The 22,096-nt window shown below is 48.3% G+C and overlaps 2 protein-coding genes across 2 annotated transcripts in view; both read left to right on the forward strand.

Annotated features, from left to right (window-relative positions):
* LOC140723084 (NACHT, LRR and PYD domains-containing protein 3-like) overlaps positions 1–22,096 on the forward strand; it is a 767,011-nt gene that overhangs the window by 41,919 nt on the left and 702,996 nt on the right. The gene's annotated exons all lie outside the window — the stretch shown is intronic.
* LOC140723088 (NACHT, LRR and PYD domains-containing protein 12-like) lies at positions 1,071–17,017 on the forward strand. The gene is made up of 5 exons (XM_073037714.1): positions 1,071–2,798; positions 15,269–15,355; positions 15,511–15,681; positions 15,837–16,004; positions 16,169–17,017. Exons 1-5 carry the CDS (start codon positions 1,135–1,137, stop codon positions 16,254–16,256), a joined length of 2,178 nt encoding a protein of 725 aa, XP_072893815.1. The 5' UTR covers positions 1,071–1,134; the 3' UTR covers positions 16,257–17,017.

Here is a 22,096-nt window from a genome sequence, read left to right on the forward strand (position 1 = left end):
CTCACAGACTTCCTGTTGCTCTCTATCCCTGAAGTAGTGCACAAGCTGTTCGCTCCCTCTCTCTCTTGTTAAAGGAACAGTCCACTTTAGAATAGTCCTTCAGATCTCGTCACACTTGCAACTGTACCCCTCATGAGTAAGACATTGGGAGTAAACCCAGTGGGAAAACTCTGGAGCTGGAGTCCTTAAGGCAGTGTTAAATGGTGTTCAACCCAGACTGGCATCTCCCGTGACACCTCTGAAGCCAAGCTGTATCAGTCTCTACCGTTTTTTCGTGTTCATCAAATGTACAGAGAGGGGAGTTTGTTACATCGGCACTAGCTTCCTCTCCACATCATAGTGACCTGGCTTGCAGGGGCAGGACATCCATGGTCGACTCTGACATATGGAGACCTCATAAGACAGAGCCCCACACCCCCACAGCAACACTGATGAGTAGCCATTGCCAAGATTTCACCACCCTCTCCCACAGACACGATGTACATCACTGAGACAGACGCTTGTGGTTTCTTCCATTAACAGAGATTTCATCTTTCCACCAATCCTCCATTACCCATTTTTTTCTTTGTCATTCTCTGTGATTCTCCCCCAGATGCTGCCCAACTTGAGCATTTCTGCTCCTGTTTTGATGCAAGAGCAGTCGACGCCTGTGACTCCCCAGTGTGCGGCTTTGCGAAAATGCACAGTGTCCTGCTCTCCATATGTCCACATCAGATCAACATGAACATCATCTGTTAATGATGCAAACAATGCTTTAAATATAGTGAAATGTTGTTGTAATAGAGTGCAGTCAGGATTGCAATACAATATCAGGGGAATGCTCACCTGCACAAGTAATGAGTACCAGAATATTGGGGCTGGATATTCTTTGGTTTTCTTTGTTTTTTGATATTCTTTCTCTCAGTTCTGATGTCTGTAAACAGAGTTTTACTTTCTGTCCTAATATCCATGGCAACATTGAATTAATTCATGTAATCTCAAACACTGAATGTTGAATTGAAGTTATAATATTCTTTGTCAGTTGAGCTATTTAACATTTTTACTATGTTCTCTGTTCACATGCAAGATGTTCAACAGAAACACAAGGAGACTCTGTGGACACAAACTGAAACACTGAGAGTGAACACGATCCGGATGAGGGAGAAGGTGAAGGTTTTCCAGCTGGTTGATCGATACGCTGAGCTCACGGTCATTTCTACTGTTCGAGATCGGAGACTGGTGGAACATGAGCTGCTGGCAAGAGGCAGAGACCACGAGGAATTGAGAGAGAACCATCTCCGCCGAGAGCTGGAAAGAATCCGGACTGATCAGCTGTTCCAGAGCAGCTTTTCCCGGAGTAACAATAAATCAAGGAGTTCAGCAGCAGTGGCCGGAGTCCCAGGAATTGGGAAAACCACAATGGTACAAAAGATTGTTTATGACTGGGCCACGGGGAAAATATACCAACAGTTCAAGTTTGTCTTCAGTTTCAAATTTCGCGATTTAAACTCTATTAACTGCAGAATAAACTTGAGGGAACTGGTTTTGGATCAGTATCCTTACTTTGGGAATATCCTGAGAGAGGTCTGGAAGAACCCAGAGGGATTGCTGTTTATATTCGATGGTTTGGATGAATTCAACCACAAAATCAATTTTGCTGACAGTTGGAGAGATACAGACCCCAAGTACCAGTGCCCAGATCCCGAGTGGTGGTGTGAAGTGTCTGACATTGTGTACAGTTTAATCCAGGGCAAGCTGCTCCCAGGGTGTTCAGTGCTGGTGACCACCCGCCCCACTGCGTTACATTTATTGGAAAAGGCAGAGATCAGTGTCTGGGCTGAAATCCTGGGATTTGTTGGTGAAGAACGGAAGGAATATTTCGTCAGGCATTTTGAAGATCAGATGGTGGCAGAAGCTGTTTTCAAACACGTGAAGGAGAACGAGATCCTGTACACCATGAGCTACAACCCCTCCTACTGCTGGATCCTCGCTTTGGCACTGGGCCCTTTCTTCACACAAAGAGTCAGGGACCCACAGCGAGTTCCCAAGACCATCACCCAACTGTACTCCTACTATATTTACAATATCCTGAAAAACCATGGCCGTGAGATTGAGAACCCCCGAGATGTGTTACTCAGGGTTGGTCAGATGGCCTTCAGAGGAGTGTCCAAGAAGAAGATTGTGTTTACAGATGGAGATTTGATCAATCTGCACCCTTCCCAGTTCCTGTCCGGGTTCCTGATGGAGCTATTGGAGAGAGAGAATTCTGCCCAGAGCGTGGTGTACACATTCCCACACCTAACCATCCAAGAGTTTGTAGCTGCAGTCGCACAATTCCTGAATCCACATTCCGGGGATATCCTGAAATTCCTCACTGAAGTCCACAGCACGACAGATGGGCGATTTGAGGTATTTCTCCGTTTTGTTGCTGGTCTCTCCAACCCAATGACAGCTCGGGGCCTGGAGGAGTTTCTGGGTCCATTTCCTCATCAAACGACCTGCCGGGTGATTGACTGGGTGAAGGAGGAGTTTAAACGCCAGAGTGGAAACACATGGAGTGAAGCTGGTAAAAGGAGCCTCCTGAACACATTGCACTACTTGTTTGAGTCTCAGAATCGTGGACTGGCTCAGGCCGCACTGGAATCTGTGGAAACACTTTCATTCAGTGAAATGACACTGACCCCAATTGACTGCGCAGTCCTGTCTCATGTCATCGGACTCTGTGATACAATAAAACACCTCGACCTGTGGGACTGCCACATTCAGTGTGAAGGAATCCAGGGGTTGGGACCCGGGTTGCACAAGTGCCAGGAGTTGAGGTAACTTTATTTATCTCTCTGAACTGTGAAACTGTCTCATTGTGTTGTTTCAATGTAAAGGAATTTTGGTAAATTTGTAGTAAATCAGATTGTGAAGAATTGTGTCAAATGCCCACTGGGTCAGTCAGTAATTCACCAAGGACGGGAGGGTTTGGTGGTTCCTTGTGAAGGGATGTTGGAGACTTCATCAGATCAGTGAACAACGGCAATTGGTTTAATGGTAGTAAATCACAGGAATGGCCGTGTTTCTCACTGCCTGTGACACGTCCATTGACAATGTTCCTTCACACTGTTACTGACACCCAGACTGACATTGATTGCAGCAGGTGGGTCAGAGATTCACACCCCCTTCCCGGTGAGGGACAAGAGACCGTCAGCAGACTGTCCCAGTGAGAAGGGAAGAAATACCATTGTGAGATTGTCCTCCCACTGCCATTCCCCGTCTGTGTCTTTGCTCACTTCCAGTTACGCAAAGAGCGAGGGCACATCTCCTCTGGGGCTCTGTTCAGACACAACACGCACGTACAAAAAAATTCTGCATCCTCTCATCTTGTCAGATTATCATTTACCCTTGGAATTCTCCTGTGGGACCTCTCATCCCAATCCCCCTTTCATTCTTTGGAATCTCGACCCCATCCCCATTCCTCCTGTGGGCTCTCTATTACCCTTTCCTCATCCTCCTGTGGGATGTCTTTTCCACACCCCCCCCCTTCATGTGAGATCTCTCTTCCCAACCCCCCTTCCTCTTGTGGGATCTCTCCTCAACATCCCTCTTCCTCCTGTGAGTTCTCTCTTCCCCATCTCTCTCCCCCATCGACTTCTTCCTGTCGGATCTCTCTTTGGCATGCCCCATTGTCCTGTGGAATTTCTATTCGCCAACCCCCTTCCTCCTGTGAAATTTCTCTTCCCAATCCCACATCCTCCTGTGGGAACTCTCTTCTACATCCCTCCACCTCCTGGTCGATCTCTCAACCCCTTCCCCCTTCATCATGTTTAATATCTCTCTATATCCCCGTTCCTCCTGTGGGATCTCTCTTCCCCATCCCCTTCCTCCTTTGGGATCTCACTTCCCCATCCCCATCCCCCTTTCGACTGTGGGAACTCTCCTCCCCATAGAATCATAAAATCATAGAACACTACAGCACAGAAAACAAGCCATTCGGTCCTTCTAGTCTGTACCAAAACCTTATTCCGCTAGTCCCGTTAACCTGCACCCAGTCCATAACCCTCCAGTCCTCTCCCATCCATGTATCTATCCAATTTATTCTTAAAGCTTAAGAGTGAGTCCACATTTTCCACATAAGATGGCAGCTCATTCCACACTCTCACCACCCTCTGAGTGAAGAAGTTCCTCCTAATGCTCCCCCTAAACCTTTCCCCTTTCATGCTGAAGACATGTCTTCTCATTTTTATCTCTCCAAATCTATGCCTATTCGCATTTACCCTGTCTATACCCTCATAATTCTGTAAACCTCTATCAAATCTCCCCTCATTCTTCTACGCTCCAAGGAATAAAGTCCTAACCTGTTCAATATTTCCTTGTAACTCAACTCCTGAAGACCTGGCAACATCCTAGAAAATCTTCTCTGCACTTTTTCAAACTTACTGATATCCTTCCTATAGTTAGGTCATCAGAACTGCACACAATACTCCAAATGTGGCCTCACAAATGTCTTATACAACCTCACCATTGTGTTCCAACTCCTAAACTCAACTTTGATTTATTAATGCCTGGGTGCCAAAGCCTTCTTTACAACCCTGTCTACCTGTAACGCCACTTTCAGGGACTTGTGTCTGAACCCCCAGATCCCTTTGTTCCTCCGCACTCTTCAGTGCCCTACCGTTTATCGTGTATATCGTACCTTGATTTGTCCTTCCAAAATGGAACACCTCACACTTGTCTGCATTAAATTCCATCTGCCATTTTCTGGCCAATTTTTCGAGTTGGTCCAGATCCCTCTTCAAGCTTTGAAAGCTTTCCTCGCTGTCCACAATGCCTGTATCTTAGTGTCATCAGCAAACCTGTTGATCCAATTTATCACATTATCATCTAGGTCATTGATACAGACAACAAACAACAATGGTCCCAGCACAGATCCCTGAGACACTCCACTAGTTACAGGCCTCCAGTCTAAGAAGCAAACATCCACTACCACTCTTTGTCTTCTCCCACACAGCCAATTTCGAATCCAGTTTACAACCCCTCCACGGAAACCTAGTGTTGAACCTTTAGAAATAACCTCATATGTGGGACCTTGTCAAAGGCCTTACTAAAGTTCATGTGGACACCATCAACAGCCTTTCCTTCATTTGCATTCTTGGTAACCTCAAAAACCACTACATGATTCATTAAAAACGATCTACCACGCACAAAGCCATGCTGACTATATTTAATCAGCCCTTGGTTGTCCAATTCCTTGTATATCCGATCTCTCAGAACATTTTCCGATAATTTACCTACTACTGATGTCAGGCTTACCGGCCTGTAATTACCTGGTGTACTTTTGGAGCCTTTTTCAAACAACGGAACTACATGAGCTACCCTCCAATCCTCCAGCACTGCACCCGTGGCTGAGGACATTTTAAATATTTCTGCCAGGGCCCCTGCAATTTCTACACTAGTCTCTCTCAAGGTCCGAGAAAATATCATGTCAGTTCCAGGGGATTTATTTACCTTTATTCACTGTAAGGCAGCAAGCAGCTCCTCCTCTTTAATCTCTATATGTTCCATGACACTACGGTTTGTTTGCCTTAATTCCATATCCGTTATGCCAGTTCCCTGATTAAACACTGATGCAAAAAACTGTTTTAAGATCTCCTCCATCTCATGAGGCTCCACACATAGACAACCACTCTGATCTACTAGGGGATCAATTTTGTCCTTTACTATCCTTTTACTCTTAATATACTTGTAGAAACCCTTTGGGTTTACCTTCACATGATCTGCCAACGCAACCTCATGTCTTCATTTTGCCTTCCTGATTTCCTTCTTTAGTATTCCCTTAAATTTTCTATACTCTTCAAGTACCTCATTTGTTCCTTGTTGCCTATACCTGCTAAATGCCTATTTAACCAGATCGTCAATATCCCTTGAAAACCAAGATCCCCTATGCCCGTTAACTTTGTCTTTAATCCTGGCAGGAACATGGAAACTCTGCACTCTCAAAGTTTCACCCTTGAAGACGTTCCACTTACTGAACACATCCCTCCCAGAAAACAACTTATCCCAATCCATTCTTCCCAGATCCTCTCTCATTTCCACAAAATTGGCCCTTCTCCAATTCAGAACCTTAACAGGTGGACCAGTCCTATCCTTATCCATAATTATCTTGAAACTAATGACATTATGGTCACTGGACCCAAAATGATCACCTACACATACTTCTGTCACCTGACCTGTCTGGTTCCCTAATAGGACATCAGGCACTGCATCCTCTCTCGTTGGTACCTCAAATATATTGCCTTAGAAAACTTTCCTGAATGCATTTGACAAACTCCACACCACCTAACCCTTTCTCGGAGTGGGAGTCCCAGTCAATATGTGGAAAGTTAAAATCCCCTACGATTACAACTTTCTGTTTCTTACATCGGTCTGCTACCTCTCTGCAGATTTGCTCCTCCATTTCTCTCTGCCTATTGGGTGGTCTATAATACAACCCTATTCGTGTGGTCACACCTTTCCCGTTCCTCAACTCCACCAATATGGCCTCTGTAGACGAACTCTCCGGGCTGCCCCATCTACGCACAACTGTGATATTCTCCCTGACTGGTAATGCCACTCCTCCCCCTCTCATCCCTCCCCACTATCACATCTGAAACAACAGAATCCAGGAACATGAAGCTGCCAGTCCTGCCCCTCCTGCAAACCAAGTCTTATTAATAGCAATAATGTCGAAATCATCATGTGCCAATCCACGCCCTAAATTCATCTGCCTTACCTACAATACACCTTGCATTGAAATAGATGCACCTGAGAACATTTCTATCACGTACAAACCATTGATTTCTGTCATTACATGCAGTCCTCGAATGACCGTTATCATCCTCCACCTCACTATCTGCTCTAACACTCTGGTTCCCCACCCCTGCAATCTAGTTTACAACCCCCGGAGCAGAACTTGCTAACCTACCGGCAAGGATGTTAGTCCCCTCCAGTTCAGGTGCAAACTGTCCAATTCGAACTGGTCCCACCTCCCCTGGAAGAAAGCCCAATTGTCCAGAAACATGAGCCCCTCCCTCATGCACCATCCCCTCAGCCACGTATTTAGCTGCATTATCATCCTATTTCTAGCCTCACTAGCACGTGGCACGGGTAGCAATCCACCTGTGTGATCTCGCGCCTGTGGGAACTCTCTTCCCAATCTCCCTTCATCCAGTGGGATCCCCCCTCCCCATCATCTTCCACCTGTGGATGTCTCTTCCCCAAAACCCTTCCTCCTATGGAATCTCTATTCCCATCCCCATTCCTCCTGTGCCATCTCTCTTCCCCATCCGCCTTCCTCCTGTGTGGCCTGTGTTCCCATCCCCCACTTCCTGTGGGATCTCTCCTACTCATCCCCATTCCTCCTGAAGGATATCTCTTCCCTATCCCTCTTCTTCCTTTGGGATCTCTCGTCCATCCGACTTCACCCTGTGGGTCATCAGAATGCCCCCTCTTCCTGTGGGATCTTTCTTTTCCATCCACATTCATCCTGATGTATATCCCTTCCCCATCCCACATCCTCCTGTCAGATCTCTCTTCAGCATTCTCCTTCCAACTGTGGGATATCTCTTACCTATCCCCCATCCTCCTCTGGAACATCTCTTTCCCAACACCCTTCCTTCCGTGGGATCTTTCTTCCCCATCCCACTTCCACTGGTGGGATCGCTCTTCCCCATCGATATTCCTCCTGTGGGATCTCTCTTCCTTTCCCCCTACCTCTTGTGGGATATCTCTTTCCCATCCCTCTTCCTCCATTGGGATCGCTCGTCCATCCGACTTCCTCCTGTGCGCTCTCTCTTCCCCATCACGCTTCCTCCTGTGGGCCAATATAATGCCCCCTCTTCCTGTGGGATCTGTCTTTTCCCACCACATTCATCCTGATGTATCTCTCTTAGTCATCCCACATTCTCCTGTATGATCTCCCTTTCGCATCCCACATCCTCCTGTCGGATCTCTCCCCCATTCTCCTTCCAACTCTGGGATATCTCCTCCCCACCCTCTTTCTTCCTAGGCATATATATTCGCCAACCCCTTACTTCTGTGCGATCTCTATTCCCCATCCCATTCCTCCTGTGAGCTCTCTCCTCCCCATCAACTTCCTGCTGTTGGATCACTCTTCCTCGTCCCCCTTCCTCATGTGGGATATCTCTTTCCCATCCCTCTTCCTCCATTGGGATCACTCGTCCATCCGACTTCCTCCTGTGGGCTCTCTCTTCCCCATCCCGCTTCCTCCTGTGGGCCAATATAATGCCCCCTCTTCCTGTGGGATCTGTTTTTTTCCCACCACATTCATGCTGATGTATCTCTCTTACTCATCCAACATACTCCTGTATGATCTCTCTTTCCCATCCCACATTGTCCTGTCGGATCTCTCTTCCCCATTCTCCTTCCAACTGTGGGATATCTCCTCCCCACCCTCTTTCTTCCTAGGCATATATCTTCCCCACCCCTTACTTCTGTGGGATCTCTATTCCCCATCCCATTCCTCCTGTGAGCTCTCTCCTCCCCATCAACTTCCTGCTGTTGGATCACTCTTCTTCATCACCCTTCCTCATGTGAGATATCTCTTCCCCATCCACCTTCTTCCTCTGGGATCGCTCGTGCATCCAACCTCCTCTTGTGGGCGCTGTCTTCCCCATCCTCCTTTCTCCTGTGGGTATTCTTTTCCCATGCCCCTCTTCCTGTGGGGTCTCTCTTCTCCATCCCCTTTCCTACTATGTGATCTCTCTTCACAATCCCACATCATCCTGTGGGATCTCTCTTCCCCATCCTTCTTGTGGGATCTCTCTTGCCCATTACCTTCCTACTATTGGATATCTCTTCTCATCCACATTCCTGCTCTGGCAACTCTTTACCCGATCACACTTCCTCCTGTGGGATCTCTCTTCCCATCCCCCTTTCCTTCTGTAGGATCTCTCTTCCCCATTAATTTCCTGCTGTTGGAACTCTCTTCCCTATTCACACTTCTCCAGTAGGATCGATTATTTCCCCCTTTCCCATTTACCTTCCTCCTGTGGGTTCTATCTTCCCCATCACCCCTCTTATGTGGGATCTCTCTTCCTCATCCCCATTTCTGCTGTTGGATCTCCCTTTCCATTCCCCCTTCCTCCTGTAGGATCTCTCTTCCCCATTCCACTTCCTCCTGTTGGACCTCTCTTCCCAAAACCCTTTCCTCCCGTGGTATTGCTGTTCCCAATCCCCCTTCCACATGTAGGATCTCTATTCCTCATCCCCCTTCTGCTTTTGGATTGTTCGTCCATCCGAACTCCTGCTGCTCCCGACTTCCTCCTGTTGGATCTCTCTTCCCCATCACATTTCCTCCTGTGGGATCTCCCTTCCCCATCCCCCTTCCTCCTGTGGGAATTATTTTCCTAATCCCACTTCCTCTTTTGGGGACTCTGTTCCCAAACCTCCTATGTCCTGTGGGATCTCTCCTACTCATCACCCATCCTCCTGTCTGATTTCTCTTCACCGTGCTCGACCCTCCTGTTGGATCACGCTTCGCAATCCCCCTTCCTGCTGTGTGCTCTCTCCACCCTATCAACATCCTCCTGTGGTATCTCTCTTCCTCATCCCCATTCCTCCTTTGGGACCGTTCATACTTCAGACTTCCTCCTATGGGCTCTCTCTTGCCACCCCTTCCTCCTGTGGGTCATCTGTTCCCATGCCCATTCTTCCTGTGGGATGCCTCATCTCCATCTCCCTTCCTCCTGTGGGATATCTCTTCCCCATCCGCCTTCCTCCTCTGGGATCACGTCCATCTCCTTCCTCCTGTGGGATCTCCCTTCCCCATCCCCCTTCCTCCTGTGGGAATTATTTTCCTAATCCCACTTCCTCTTTTGGGGCCTCTGTTCCCAAACTTCCTACGTCCTGTGGGATCTCTCCTACTCATCACCCATCCTCCTGTCTGATCTCTCTTCACCGTGCTCGACCCTCCTGTTGGATCTCTCTTCCTCATCTCCCTTCCTCCAGTGGGATTCCCTTTCCCATCCCCCTTCCTCCTTTGGGACCGTTCGTCCTTCAGACTTCCTCCTGTGGGCTCTCTCTTGCCACCCCTTCCTCCTGTGGGTCATCTGTTCCCATGCCCATTCTTCCTGTGGGATGCCTCTTCTCCATCTCCCTTCCTCTTGTGGGAAATCTCTTCCCCATCCCCCTTCCTCCTCTGGGATCACGTCCATCTCCTTCCTCCTGTGGGAACTCTCTTCCTCATTCACTTCCTGCTGTGGGATCTCTCTTCCCCATTCCCCTTCCTCCTGTGGGATCTCTCTTCTCCATCCCCCTCCCTACTATGTGATCTCTCTTCACAATCTCACTTCATCCTGTGGGATCTCTCTTCCCCACCCCCTTCCTACTGTGGACCCTCTGTTCCATGTCCCCACTTCCTGTGGGATCTCTCTTTCCCATCCAGCTTCCTCCTTCCATCTGTGGGGTTTATCTTCCCCATCCCCTTACTTTCTGTGGGATCTCCCTTCCCCATTTCTTCCTGCTGTTGGATCTCCCTACCCCTATCCAACGTTCTCCTGTGGGATGTCTCTTCCCCTTCCTCCTGTGGGATTAATCTTCCTCACCCCCTTGCTCCAGTGGGATCACCCTTCCCCAACCACCTTCCTCCTGTGGGATCTCTCAACCCCAACACCTTTTGCCCCATGGGATCTCTTTTCCACGTCCTCCTTACTCCTGTTGGATCGCTCTCCCCATCCCCTTACTCCTATGAGATCTCTTTTCCCCATCCCTTTCCTCCTGTGGGATTAATCTTCCCCACCCCCTTTCTTCTTGTGGGATCTGTCTACCGCATCCCACATCCTCCTGTGGGATCTGTCTACCGCATCCCACATCCTCCTGTGGGATCTCCCGTCCCCATCATTCTTACTCATGTGGGATCTCGCTTCGCAATCCGTCTTCCTGCTGTGGGGCCTCTCCTCCCCATTAAATTCCTGCAATTGGATCCCTCTTCCTCATCCCCCTTTCTCCTGTTGGATATCTCTTCCCCATCCGCCTTCCTCCTCTGGGATCATGTCCATCCCCTTCGTCCTGTGGGAACTCTCTTCCCCATCCATTTCCTCCTGTGAGATCTCCTTTCCCCATCCCCCTTCCTACTGTGGGAATTATTTTCCCAATTTCACTTCCTCTTGTGTGGCCTCTGTTCCCAAACCTCTTACCTCCTGTGGGATCTCTCCTAAACATCACCCATCCTCCTGTCTGATCTCTCTGCACCATGCTTGACCCTTCTGTCAGATCTCTCTTCCCCATCCCCCATCTTCCTGTGGAATTTATCTTCCCCACCTCCTTTCTTCCTGTGGGATCTCTTTTCCCCATCCCCATTCCTTCTGTCTGTTGGCCCTTCCCCATCACCTTTATCCTTTGGGATCTCTCTTCCTCTTCCTCATGCTCCAGTTCGCCATCCCTTCGCCATCCACCTTCCTCTTGTGGGATCTCACTTTCCCAACCTCCTTTCCCCCATGGGACCTCTCTTCACCATCCTCTTTCTCTTGCGGGATCTCTCTACCCATCCCCCATCCTCCTGTGGGATCTCTCTCCCCCACCCCCCTTCCTCTTGTGGGATCTCTCACTCCCATATGCTTCATAGAATCATAAAATCATAGAACACTACAGCACAGAAAACAAGCCATTCGGCCCCTCTGCTTTGTGCTGAGACTTTATTCCGCTAGTCCCATTGACCTGAACACAGTCCATAACCCTCTTGACCTCTCCCATCCATGCATCTATCCAATTTATTCTTAAAACTTAAGAGTGAGTCCCCATTTTCCACATCAAATGGCAGCTCGTTCCACACTCTCACCACCCTCTGAGTGAAGAAGTTCCCCCTAAACCTTTCCCCTTTCACCCTGAAGCCCTCTTGTAATTTACCTCTCCTAATCTATGTGGGAAGAGACTAATCGCATTTACCCTGTCTCAACCCCTCATAATTTTGTAAACCTCTATGAAATCTCCCCTCATTCTTCTGCACTCCAAGGAATAAAGTCATAAGCTGTTCAATCATTCCTTGTAACTTAACTCCTGAAGACCCAGAAACATCCTAGTAAATCTTCTCTGCACACTTTCAATCTTACTGATATCCTTCCTATAGTTAGGTGACCAGAAATGCACACAATAGTCCAAATTTGGCCTCACCAATGTCCTATACAACCGCATCATAACATCCCAACTCCTATACTCAATACATACTCCTGTACTACTTCAGTCCTGACGAAGGGTCTCGGCCCAGAATGTTGACTGCTCGTTTCAACGGATGCTGCCCGACCTGCTGAGTTCATCTAGCTTGTTTCTACGTGTTGATTTGACCACAGCATCTGTAGTGTACTTCGTGTTTACCGCCTCCTCTTTAATCTCTGTAAGTTCCATGACAGTATTGTTTATTTCCCTTAATTCCATATACGCTATGCCAGTTTCCTGAGTAAACACTGATGCAAAAAAATTGTTTAAGATCTCCCCCATCACGTGAAGCACCACACATAGACGACCACTCTGATCTTCTAGGGGAGCAATTTTATTCTTTACTATCCTTTTACTCTTAATATACTTGTAGAAACCCTTTGGGTTTACCTTCACATTATTGGCCAAAGCAACCTCATGTCTTCTTTTTGCCTTCCTGATTTCCTTCTTTAGTATTCCCTTAAATTTTCTATACTCTTCAAGTACCTCATTTGTCCCTTGTTGCCTATACCTGCTAAGCACCTACTTAACCAGATCGCCAATATCCCTTGAAAACCAAGGTTCCCTATGCCTATTAACTTTGCCTTTACTCCTGGCAGGAACATGGAAACTCTGCACTCTCAAAGTTTCACCCTTGAAGGCGTTCCACTTACTGAACACATCCTTGCCAGAAAACAACTTATCCCAATCCATTCTTCCCAGATCCACTTTCATTTCCACAAAATTGGCCCTTCTCCAATTCAGAACCTTAACTGGTGGACCAGTCCGATCCTTATACATAATTATCTTGAAACTAATGACATTATGGTCACTGGACCCAAAATGATCACCTACACATACTTCTGTCACCTGACCTGTCTGGTTCCCTAATAGGAGATCAGGCACTGCATCCTCTCTCGTTGGTACCTCAAATATATTGCCTTAGAAAACTTTCCTGAACACATTTGACAAACTCCACACCACCTAACCCTTTCTCAAAGTGGGAGTCCCAGTCAATATGTGGAAAGTTAAAATCACCTATGATTACAACTTCCTGTTTCTTACATCGGTCTGCTACCTCTCTACAGATTTGCTCATCCAATTCTCTCTGCCTATTGGGCTGTCTATAATACAACCCTATTAGTGTGGTCACAACTTTCTCGTTCCTCAGCTCCATCCATATGGTCTCTATAGACGAGACTTCCAGGCTGTCCCGTCTACGCGCAGCTGTGAGATTCTCCCTGACTAGTAATGCCACTCCTCCCCATTTCATCCCTCCCCCCATCACATCTGAAACAACGGAAACCCGGAACATGAAGCTGTCAGTCCTGCCCCTCCTGCAACCAAGTCTTACTAATAGCAATAATGTCGATATCATCATCATGCCAATCCACGTCCTAAACTCATTTGCCTAACCTACAATACTCCTTGCATTGAAATAGATGGACCTGAGAACATTTCTATCACGTTCAAACCTTTGATATCTGTTTATACAAGCAGTCCTCGCATGACCCTTATCCTCCTCCACCTCACTATCTGCTCTAACACTCTGGTTCCCTTCCGCCTGCAATCTAGTTTACAACCCCCGGAGCAGAACTTGCTAAGCTACCGGCAAGGATGTTAGTCCCCTCCAGTTCAGGTGCAAACTGTCCAATTCGAACTGGTCCCACCTCCCCTGGAAGAAAGCCCAATTGTCCAGGAACATGACCCCTCCTCATGCACCATCCACTTAGCCATGCATTTATCTGCATTGTCTTCCTATTTCTAGACTCACTAGCACGTGGCATGGGTAGCAATCCACTTGTGAGATCTCTCTTTCCCATCCCCCTTTCATGCTCTGGGCTTTCTGTTCCCACTCCCCCTTCCTGCTGTTGGACCTCTCCGCAGCAACCACCTTCCTCCTGTAGGATCTGTCTTCCACATCCCCCTTCTTCATCTGGGCTCTCTCTTCCCATTCACCCTTCATCCTGTGGGATCTCTCTTCTACATACATCTTGCTCCTGTGAGATCTCTCTTCCCCATCCCCCTTCCTCCTGTGGGATCTATTTTCCCCATCCTATTTCTTCCTGTGGGATCTCTGTTCATCAACTATCTTCCTTCTGTGGGATCTCTCTTCCCAATCCCCCTTCCTCCGGTGGGATCTCTGTTCCCCATCCCTCTTCCTCCTATGGGATCTCCCCTACTCATCCCCCATCCTCCTGTATGATCACTCTTCCCCACCCACTTCCTGAAGTCTCATCTGTCTTCCCCATACCCCTTCATCCTATGGGATCTCTATTCCTCATTCTCCTTCCTCCTGTGGGATCTCTCTTCCCGAATCACCTTCCTCCTGTGGGATCACTCTCCACATCCCACTTCCTCCTGTGGGATCTTTCTTCTTCATGTTCCATCCTCCTATCGGAACTCTGTTCCGTGACCCCTTTCCTTCTGTGGGATCTCTAATCCCCATTCCCTTCCCCCTGTGCGCTCTTCCCCTCCCCCCCCCATCAAATTCCTGCTGTTGGATCACTTCCCCATCCCCCTTCCTCCTGTGGGTCCTCTGTTCCCATGCCCCCTCTTCCTGTGGGATCTCTCTTTCCCATCCCCATTCCTCCTGAGGTATCTCTCCTACACATCCCCCATCCTCCTGTATGATCTCTCTTCCCCATCCCTCCTTTTCCTGTCGGATCTCTCTTCCCCATGTTCCTTCCTACTGTGAGATTTATCTTCCGCACCCCCATTCCTACTGTGGGATCTCTCTTTCCCATCCCTCTTCATGCTTTTGGATCACTCGTCCATCCGACATCCTGTGGTACCTCTCTTCCCCATCCGTTTAGCTTGGTTGGCTCTATTTCACTGTGTCCCATTGACATTTCTGCATTTCGGTCAGGAACACTTTTCTCTCCATCGGGGAATGTGCAGAATATGTGGAGTTTAGAGGGTCACACTGGCAGACTATTACTGACATTCGGTGAATACCCTGGAGCTGGACAGTGAGGGACATTGACAGTGATGGGAACTCTGATCAGTGATTTACTGAAGGTTTTAATGCTTCCTGAAATATCAGAGGGAGAGAAATTCCCTCAAACAGACGGTTTGAATCAGGTTGTTCATCAATCTGTCTGTTTGTGTTTAGACTTGGGCGGAGTGAACTGGGAAATTCAGGAGTGAAACTGGTGTCTGCGGCTCTGAGGAACCCGGAGTGTAAAATACAGACACTGGGGTAAGTACCAGCCTGTGGGAGATTGTGTTTACAGTCACTGGGTGTCTGACACTGAACATTAATGTGATCAGTAATTGTGTTACTGATAAACACTGGGGATTTGTACCATCTCCTCTCTCTCTGTGTCCTTCACCCTCACTCTCTCTCATCTCCAGGCTGAGGGATGTCGGTCTCACAGATTCTGGTGCCGAGGATCTCGTCTCCGCTCTCAGTACAAACCCATCACTGACGGAGCTGGGCCTGAGTGGTAATAAACTGGGAGATTCAAGAGTGAAACTGGTGTCTGCGGCTCTGAGGAACCCGGAGTGTAAAATACAGAAACTGTGGTAAGTACCAGACTGTGGGAGATTGTGTTTACAGTCACTGGGTGTCTGAGACTGAACATTAATGTGATCAGTAATTGTTTTACTGATAAACACTGGGGTTTTGTACTGTCTCCTATCTCTCTGTGTCCTTCACCCTTACTCTCTCTCATCTCGAGGCTGGAGTTTGTCGATCTCACAGATTCTGGTGCTGAAGATCTCGTCTCCGCTCTCAATACAAACCCATTACTGAAGGAGCTGGACTTGGGATTCAACTCGCTGACAGATCAATCTGTCCCCGCTCTCCGCCGCCTTGTACTGACTCTCCTGAATCTGGAGCAGATTGTGTGAGTGTTTGTGTTAATGTTCAATGTGATAAAATATCAGTGGATCCGCGGGTTTTCAGGTGATATTTGTCTGTGAGTGTTGTTGAAACCTTAACCCCGGTCCCCTGTTACTGACACTGTTGTGTAATCTGTTTATTTCATCTTTATTCTTCCATCTGTTTCAGGGTGTGGTGGAATCTGTTCAGTGAGACCGGGAGGAAGGAACTGAGATCTCTGCAGGAAGTCAGACCAGGACTGAGAGTGTATCTGTGAACATCGCCGCCCGGGGCTTGGGGACATTTTGGCCTCATTCCCCGCCCTCTAACTCCCCCCTCCCCTTTAACACACACCCTCTCCTTTAACTCCCGCCCTTACATTTAATGACCGCGCGCCGGGGGTAATTCCCAACGGTTTTAACGGAACCAGCTCCAGACTCACGCTCGGTGACATCGGATGCGTCCCGCAGTGAGGTATTTCCATCTGTTGTCCCGCAGCGCAGCTTCCGCCAGATATGCGGGTTCGTGACTCCCCCATGTGAGACACAGACAGGAAGAGTCCGGAGGTGTGATTATCCCGGGAGAGAATCTTTTTGCTCACTTTGCTGAAGATGGTGCATTCTGGCCAATAATAGACAAAGGAGCAGGTCGGCCATTCGGCCCATCGGGTCTGCTCCGCATTTCATCATGAGCTGATCCAATCTCCTCTTTAGTCCCATTCCCCCGCCTTCTCACCATAAACTTTGATGCCTGGCCGATATAATGATGTTAAATCGATAAACACCACGGTAGTGACCCTGGATCTGCAGCGATCCCGGACACGGCCCTGAAGTGTGATTTTATAATCATCGGTTCCCCGATGCAGAGTGACGGTGAGAAACGGGACTGATTATTCAACCGGTCACTCGTCGCGGGTTGGTTTATTGTGTGTGACTGTGAGTGAGTCGGGAGCAGCTTATTTATTCCCGCACGTCAGCAGCTCACACATTGTTTAATTTACATTTGTCATGATGAAATCAATAAACTGCTGTAACTTCCTGTCCTGGTGCCGGACTCGAGTTTTATTTGAGGCTTCTGCTGCCCCCCGCACCCTGTGCACTGCAACAGTGGGTCGGAGCTCCTCACACTGACACAGTAGCGTCTCAGCTCCAGGCTGAGGGAGGTCGGACTGGCAGAGTCTGGGTGCCCAGGATCTCATCTCCACCCAACCCCCTTCCTGGTTAACTGACCCCCGCCTGCCCCCCGCAGACAGTTAAAATTGATGTGAGTCCACTGAGGTCCCCAGTATGAGAGGGATGGGGGATGGAATATCGGTGTCAGTCGCAGAGTGAATCTCCCTCCACACCGTCCCATCACACAATCCCGGGGTCAGACACAGATTGAATCTCCCTCCACACTGTCCCATCACACACTCCTGGGGTCAAGCACAGAGTGATTCTCCCAACGCACACTCCCGGGATCAGACAGAGTGAATCTCCCTCCACACTGTCCCATCACACACTCCCGGGGTCAGACACAGAGTGAAGATCCCTCCACACCATCCCATCACACACTCCCAGGGTCAGACACAGAGTGAAGATCCCTCTGCACTTTCCCATCACAAACTCCCCAAGTCAGACATGGAAAAAATGGTCTCTGTAGTGAGAGTTATATCAACTGAGTTCTCGAGTTGAATTAGATTACACAATTACTCTCATTGTGTTCACCTTGGAACTGTAGCACAGGGAACCCACACACACACACACACACACACACACACACACACACACACACACACACACACACACACACACACACACACATACACACACGATGAATATATGTAGAAGTGGTCGGAGAGACGGGGACGGATGCAGTGTGCACAGACCAGGAGAGGGTGGGTGTGGGCACAAACGGGCAGGGGAGTACAAATGGGAATCATAACCATAGCAGTGAACAATCACATTTGACTTCTAGGATCAAGAAGTAGCCCAGGATGAAATTGAAGTTGAGGATAATTTTGCAAAATGGGACTCCACCCCTTCCCGTCCTCTCCCATGGTCCGCACTCCTCACAGGATGCCAAACCTTCCCGTCCACTCACACGGATCGCGATCCAAATCAAATGCCCTTCTTTCCCATTCATTCCCACCATCCACACTCCCAATGACACCACCCCTTCCCATTCACTCCACCCATCCGCATTCCTAATGGGACGCACCCCTACCCATTCTCTTGCATCGTCCAAACGTCCAACGGATTCCACTCCTTTCCATTCACTCCCACTGTTTGCCTCCCAGTGGGCTCTGCCACTTCCCATTCACTCCCACTGTTTGGCTGCCAATTGGGACCACACCTTCCCATTTACCCCCACCGTCTGTCCTGATTCCCATTCACTCCTAGCGTCTGAAGGTTCAAACTGGACCCCACCCCTTCCAGTTCACTCCCATTGGGACCCAGCCCTTCCCTTTCACTCCCACCAACTGCCTCCCAATGGGTCCCCTTCCAGTTCATTTCCAACGGGTCTGTGAACCAGACACTTGGCCGCTACGCCCAAATTCCGTGTTTGACAGAACTCAGGGCTGGGTTGAGGGAATTTCACGAAAACGCCAATGGTTTATTAGTTACAAGGAAAGGCAAGGGTCGTGAGGATGTTGACGACTTTGTACAACTGACGATGTTCTAAATTCTGGCGGAGACGGTGGATATGATCGGACTGAAGGAACTTCGACACGCCTTCCTGAATATGGTGGGGGTGGGGGTGGGGTGAGTGTGAGAGAGTTTTATTGTTTCCGTGCCCCCACGCAGGGAGATTCATTGCGCCCGGTTCCTGGTGTCCACAGAGCACACAGGAGGTTACACTGCGCACGGTTCCCGGTCTCCAAATCCCAAACTGGGAATTTTGCCAGGCACGGTTCCTGATCACTGTCTCCACACCGAGAGTTTTACCGCGCACGGTTTCGGGTCTCTGTATCGACACCGGGAATATTACCGCACACGTTTCCTGGTGTCTGTATCCTCCTCTCTCCACGACACTCGGAGTGATAATGCACAGGATCCGGAGATAAGGATGTTGGATCGGTCTCTATTGTTTGCGATATATTTATTATTTGTGATAAACAGTCTGCGCAATCGAGTGGAGGGTGGTCGAGAGTGTCTGTCCTGCGAGGGGCTCCTGATTGAAAATGGTGAATAGGGAGGGAGCGACAGAAGGATTTAGAATAGTCATGAGGGAGGGAGTGAAAGGTTGACTGAAAATGGTCTCCGGGGAGAAAGTGATGGGCTGAGTGACAATGGGCGCCAGGGAGGGGCGATGGGCGGAATTAAGATGGCCGTGGTCACCTTGTTTCTCATGGCCGGCAGGGAGGGAGTGATACACTAAGACGAGAGTGGGAGTGACAGGTAGAGTTAAAATGATCGACAGGGTGGGAATGACGCCCTGACTGAAAATTATCAACAGGGAGGGTGTTACTTGATAATTAAAAATAGGATTCTGGATTAAAGCCAGAATATAAATCATAACTAGGGAGAGAGTGACGCGCCGACATAACGTTGCCACCAGGGAGGTGGTGACGCGCACATTGAAAATAATCACGAGGGAGGGAGGGATACATTGAGAGAAAATGGACACCAGGATGTGACAAATTATAGGGAGTGGCGGCCCGACCTGAAGTAGTCCCTGAGTCCTTGGTTACAATGGCCGGCAGGGAGAGAGTGATGGACAGAATTCAAATGGCCAACAGGAGGGAGAGACGCACCGGGTAAAATGGCCGAAATGGAGAGAGTGGAACATTGGGGAGAGAGAGGGGGTAATGGGTCGATGTAAAATGATCTAATGGGAGAGAATGACGAACTGACATAAAATAGCCGCTGCTTCGCTTAAACTGTCTGACGGGGCAGTTCAGGGTTTGTGATACCTTGTTTAACGTGAGCGCCAGGAAGGCAGGGGCTGACACTCCGACTGAAAACGGCCGTCACCATTGTTTATTCTGTTGAGACAAGGGCAGGTATCTGGTGACTGAAGGATACCCCGTTCCGCCAGGTTGAAACGGGACCAAGGAGGGAGCGACGCCTCGGTTAAAGTGAGCGGCAGAGAAGGAGTGAAGGACACGTTGACTTCAAATGGCCGACGCTTCACTTGAAATGGCCGCTGTGGAGAGAGTGACGGCTTTGGTAGAAGTGAGCACAAGAGGGGGAGGGACGCGCTGATTTAAAATGGGCGAATCCTTGGTTAATGTGGCCGCCAGGGATGGAGTGAGACACTGACTTACAATGGCCACTGTCGCACACAGAATCTATGGCGAAGGAACATGCGGTGCCCATGGATACAATCCCGGGATAGAGTGTGTTACTGATTGTAATAACAATATTTTAATTTGTGTTTTCTATCGTCTTGGGTATTGTACACATGTTTTAATTCTAATGAATTTGTCATTGAATAAACTAATGTATATATCTCAGATATTCACACATACACATATACATGTGGGTTTTGGGGAGGGGGGGGTGAGGGGTTTGGGAGGAAGAGGAGTGATGGGACCAGGAGTGGACTGATGAGACGGTGAGCGCGGTGAAGTCACTGACTCAATAGGGGACGGAGAGGGGATGGGCGAAAGTTCCTGTCACAAACTGGTGGCCGACATGGAGAAGACAAAGCCGGTGTGAGGAGGAGTGAAACGACAGGAAGGGAATGGGAGTGATGGGACAGGGAGGGAGGGTAAGTGATGGGACGTGGAGGGAGGGGAACATGGGATGGGAAGGGAGGGGATGTAATGGGATGGGAGGGAGTGTCTGATGTGGTGACCAGTGCTATCATGTTTGCTGTTGTGTGCTGGGGCAGCAGGCTGAGGGTAGCAGACACTAACAGAATCATCAAACTCATTCGTAAGACCAGTGACGTTGTGGTGGTGGAACTGGAGTCACTGACGGTGGTGTCTGAAAAGAGGATGCTGTCCAAGTTGCATGCCATCTTGGACAATGTCTCCCATCCACTCCATAATGTACTGGTTAGGCACAGGAGTACATTCAGCCAGAGACTCATTCCACCGAGATGTAACACTGAGCATCATAGGAAGTCATTCCTGCCTGGGGCCATCAAACTTTACAACTTCTCCCTCGGAGTGTCAGACACCCTGAGCCAATAGGCTGGTCCTGGACTAATCTCCACTTGGCATGATTAACTTATTATTATTTAATTATTTATGGTTTTATATTGGTATATTTCTACACTACTCTTGGTTGGTGCAACTGTAACGAAACGCAATTTCCCTCGGGATCAATAAAGTTTGTCTGTCTGTCTGTCTGTCTTTAGCAGCCAGAGCTGAGAGCAAAATGAAAACAAAACGTGCAGCAGCAATAATACCATTGATAATAATTTACCTGTTTAAAGACAGGATTTAAAATTGTAGCATCATACATCCCACAGCTATTCGACACTCACTGAGATAATCACAATATAATTACAGAAGAGCAGAAAGTATGCCGTGAGGGTGTGAAAATATGTAAAGATAACTGATAATAGATTCTGTAATTCTAAATCAAGCCCGAATGAATATCTGAAAGCTTTCATGTTGTTATGTTGACTACCAAAAATCATTCAATTCTGCCCCACACTAGGGAAACGTGTCATTTGGACTGGATAACCGCAGAACATAAACATAATGAAAGGTGCAATAGAGCGAGTAGAGCAGCAAGGTCCGATACTCCCGATGCATGGAATTGAAACAGATAAACACCTGGGATATCAAAATGCAAGCGAATTGGATCATAGGGTGATAAATGGAAATAAATCACTTCAGGGCTTAAGAAAATGTGCCAGGAGGAGCTCAACAGTGAAAATATTACAAAGGCAACGCGCTGTTTGGCCGCAAATACATTATGTTTGTTTTTCGAAACAGATCTGGAAAACTGATAAAGAAAAATATGAACTGAAATGAAATTTTTAGAAAACATTGCATACATTTGAACGCACTTAACTCGGACAGAGGCGGAAGAGGAATAACAGACGTAATAAGTTTACACACTAGTCAGATGAAACCTCGAAAGATAACTTTTCATCAAGGAAGACAGGATTTAGCGAGCATGTGGAATTCTGATATGGAGACTGCACCATTAAATGAAAGGACAATATAGAAAAAAA

The sequence above is a fragment of the Hemitrygon akajei genome, unplaced genomic scaffold (genome assembly GCF_048418815.1).
Source record: "Hemitrygon akajei unplaced genomic scaffold, sHemAka1.3 Scf000100, whole genome shotgun sequence".
NCBI classification, from domain to species: domain Eukaryota; kingdom Metazoa; phylum Chordata; class Chondrichthyes; order Myliobatiformes; family Dasyatidae; genus Hemitrygon; species Hemitrygon akajei.

Bases quoted from the DNA above. Each gene is read 5' to 3' on its own strand.
- LOC140723088 (XM_073037714.1), top strand. From the start codon at position 1,135: ATGAGGGAGAAGGTGAAGGTTTTCCAGCTGGTTGATCGATACGCTGAG. The intron at 2,799-15,268 runs GTAACTTTATTT...GTTTGTGTTTAG, and splicing joins CACAAGTGCCAGGAGTTGAG to ACTTGGGCGGAGTGAACTGG. The intron at 15,356-15,510 runs GTAAGTACCAGC...TCTCATCTCCAG, and splicing joins TGTAAAATACAGACACTGGG to GCTGAGGGATGTCGGTCTCA.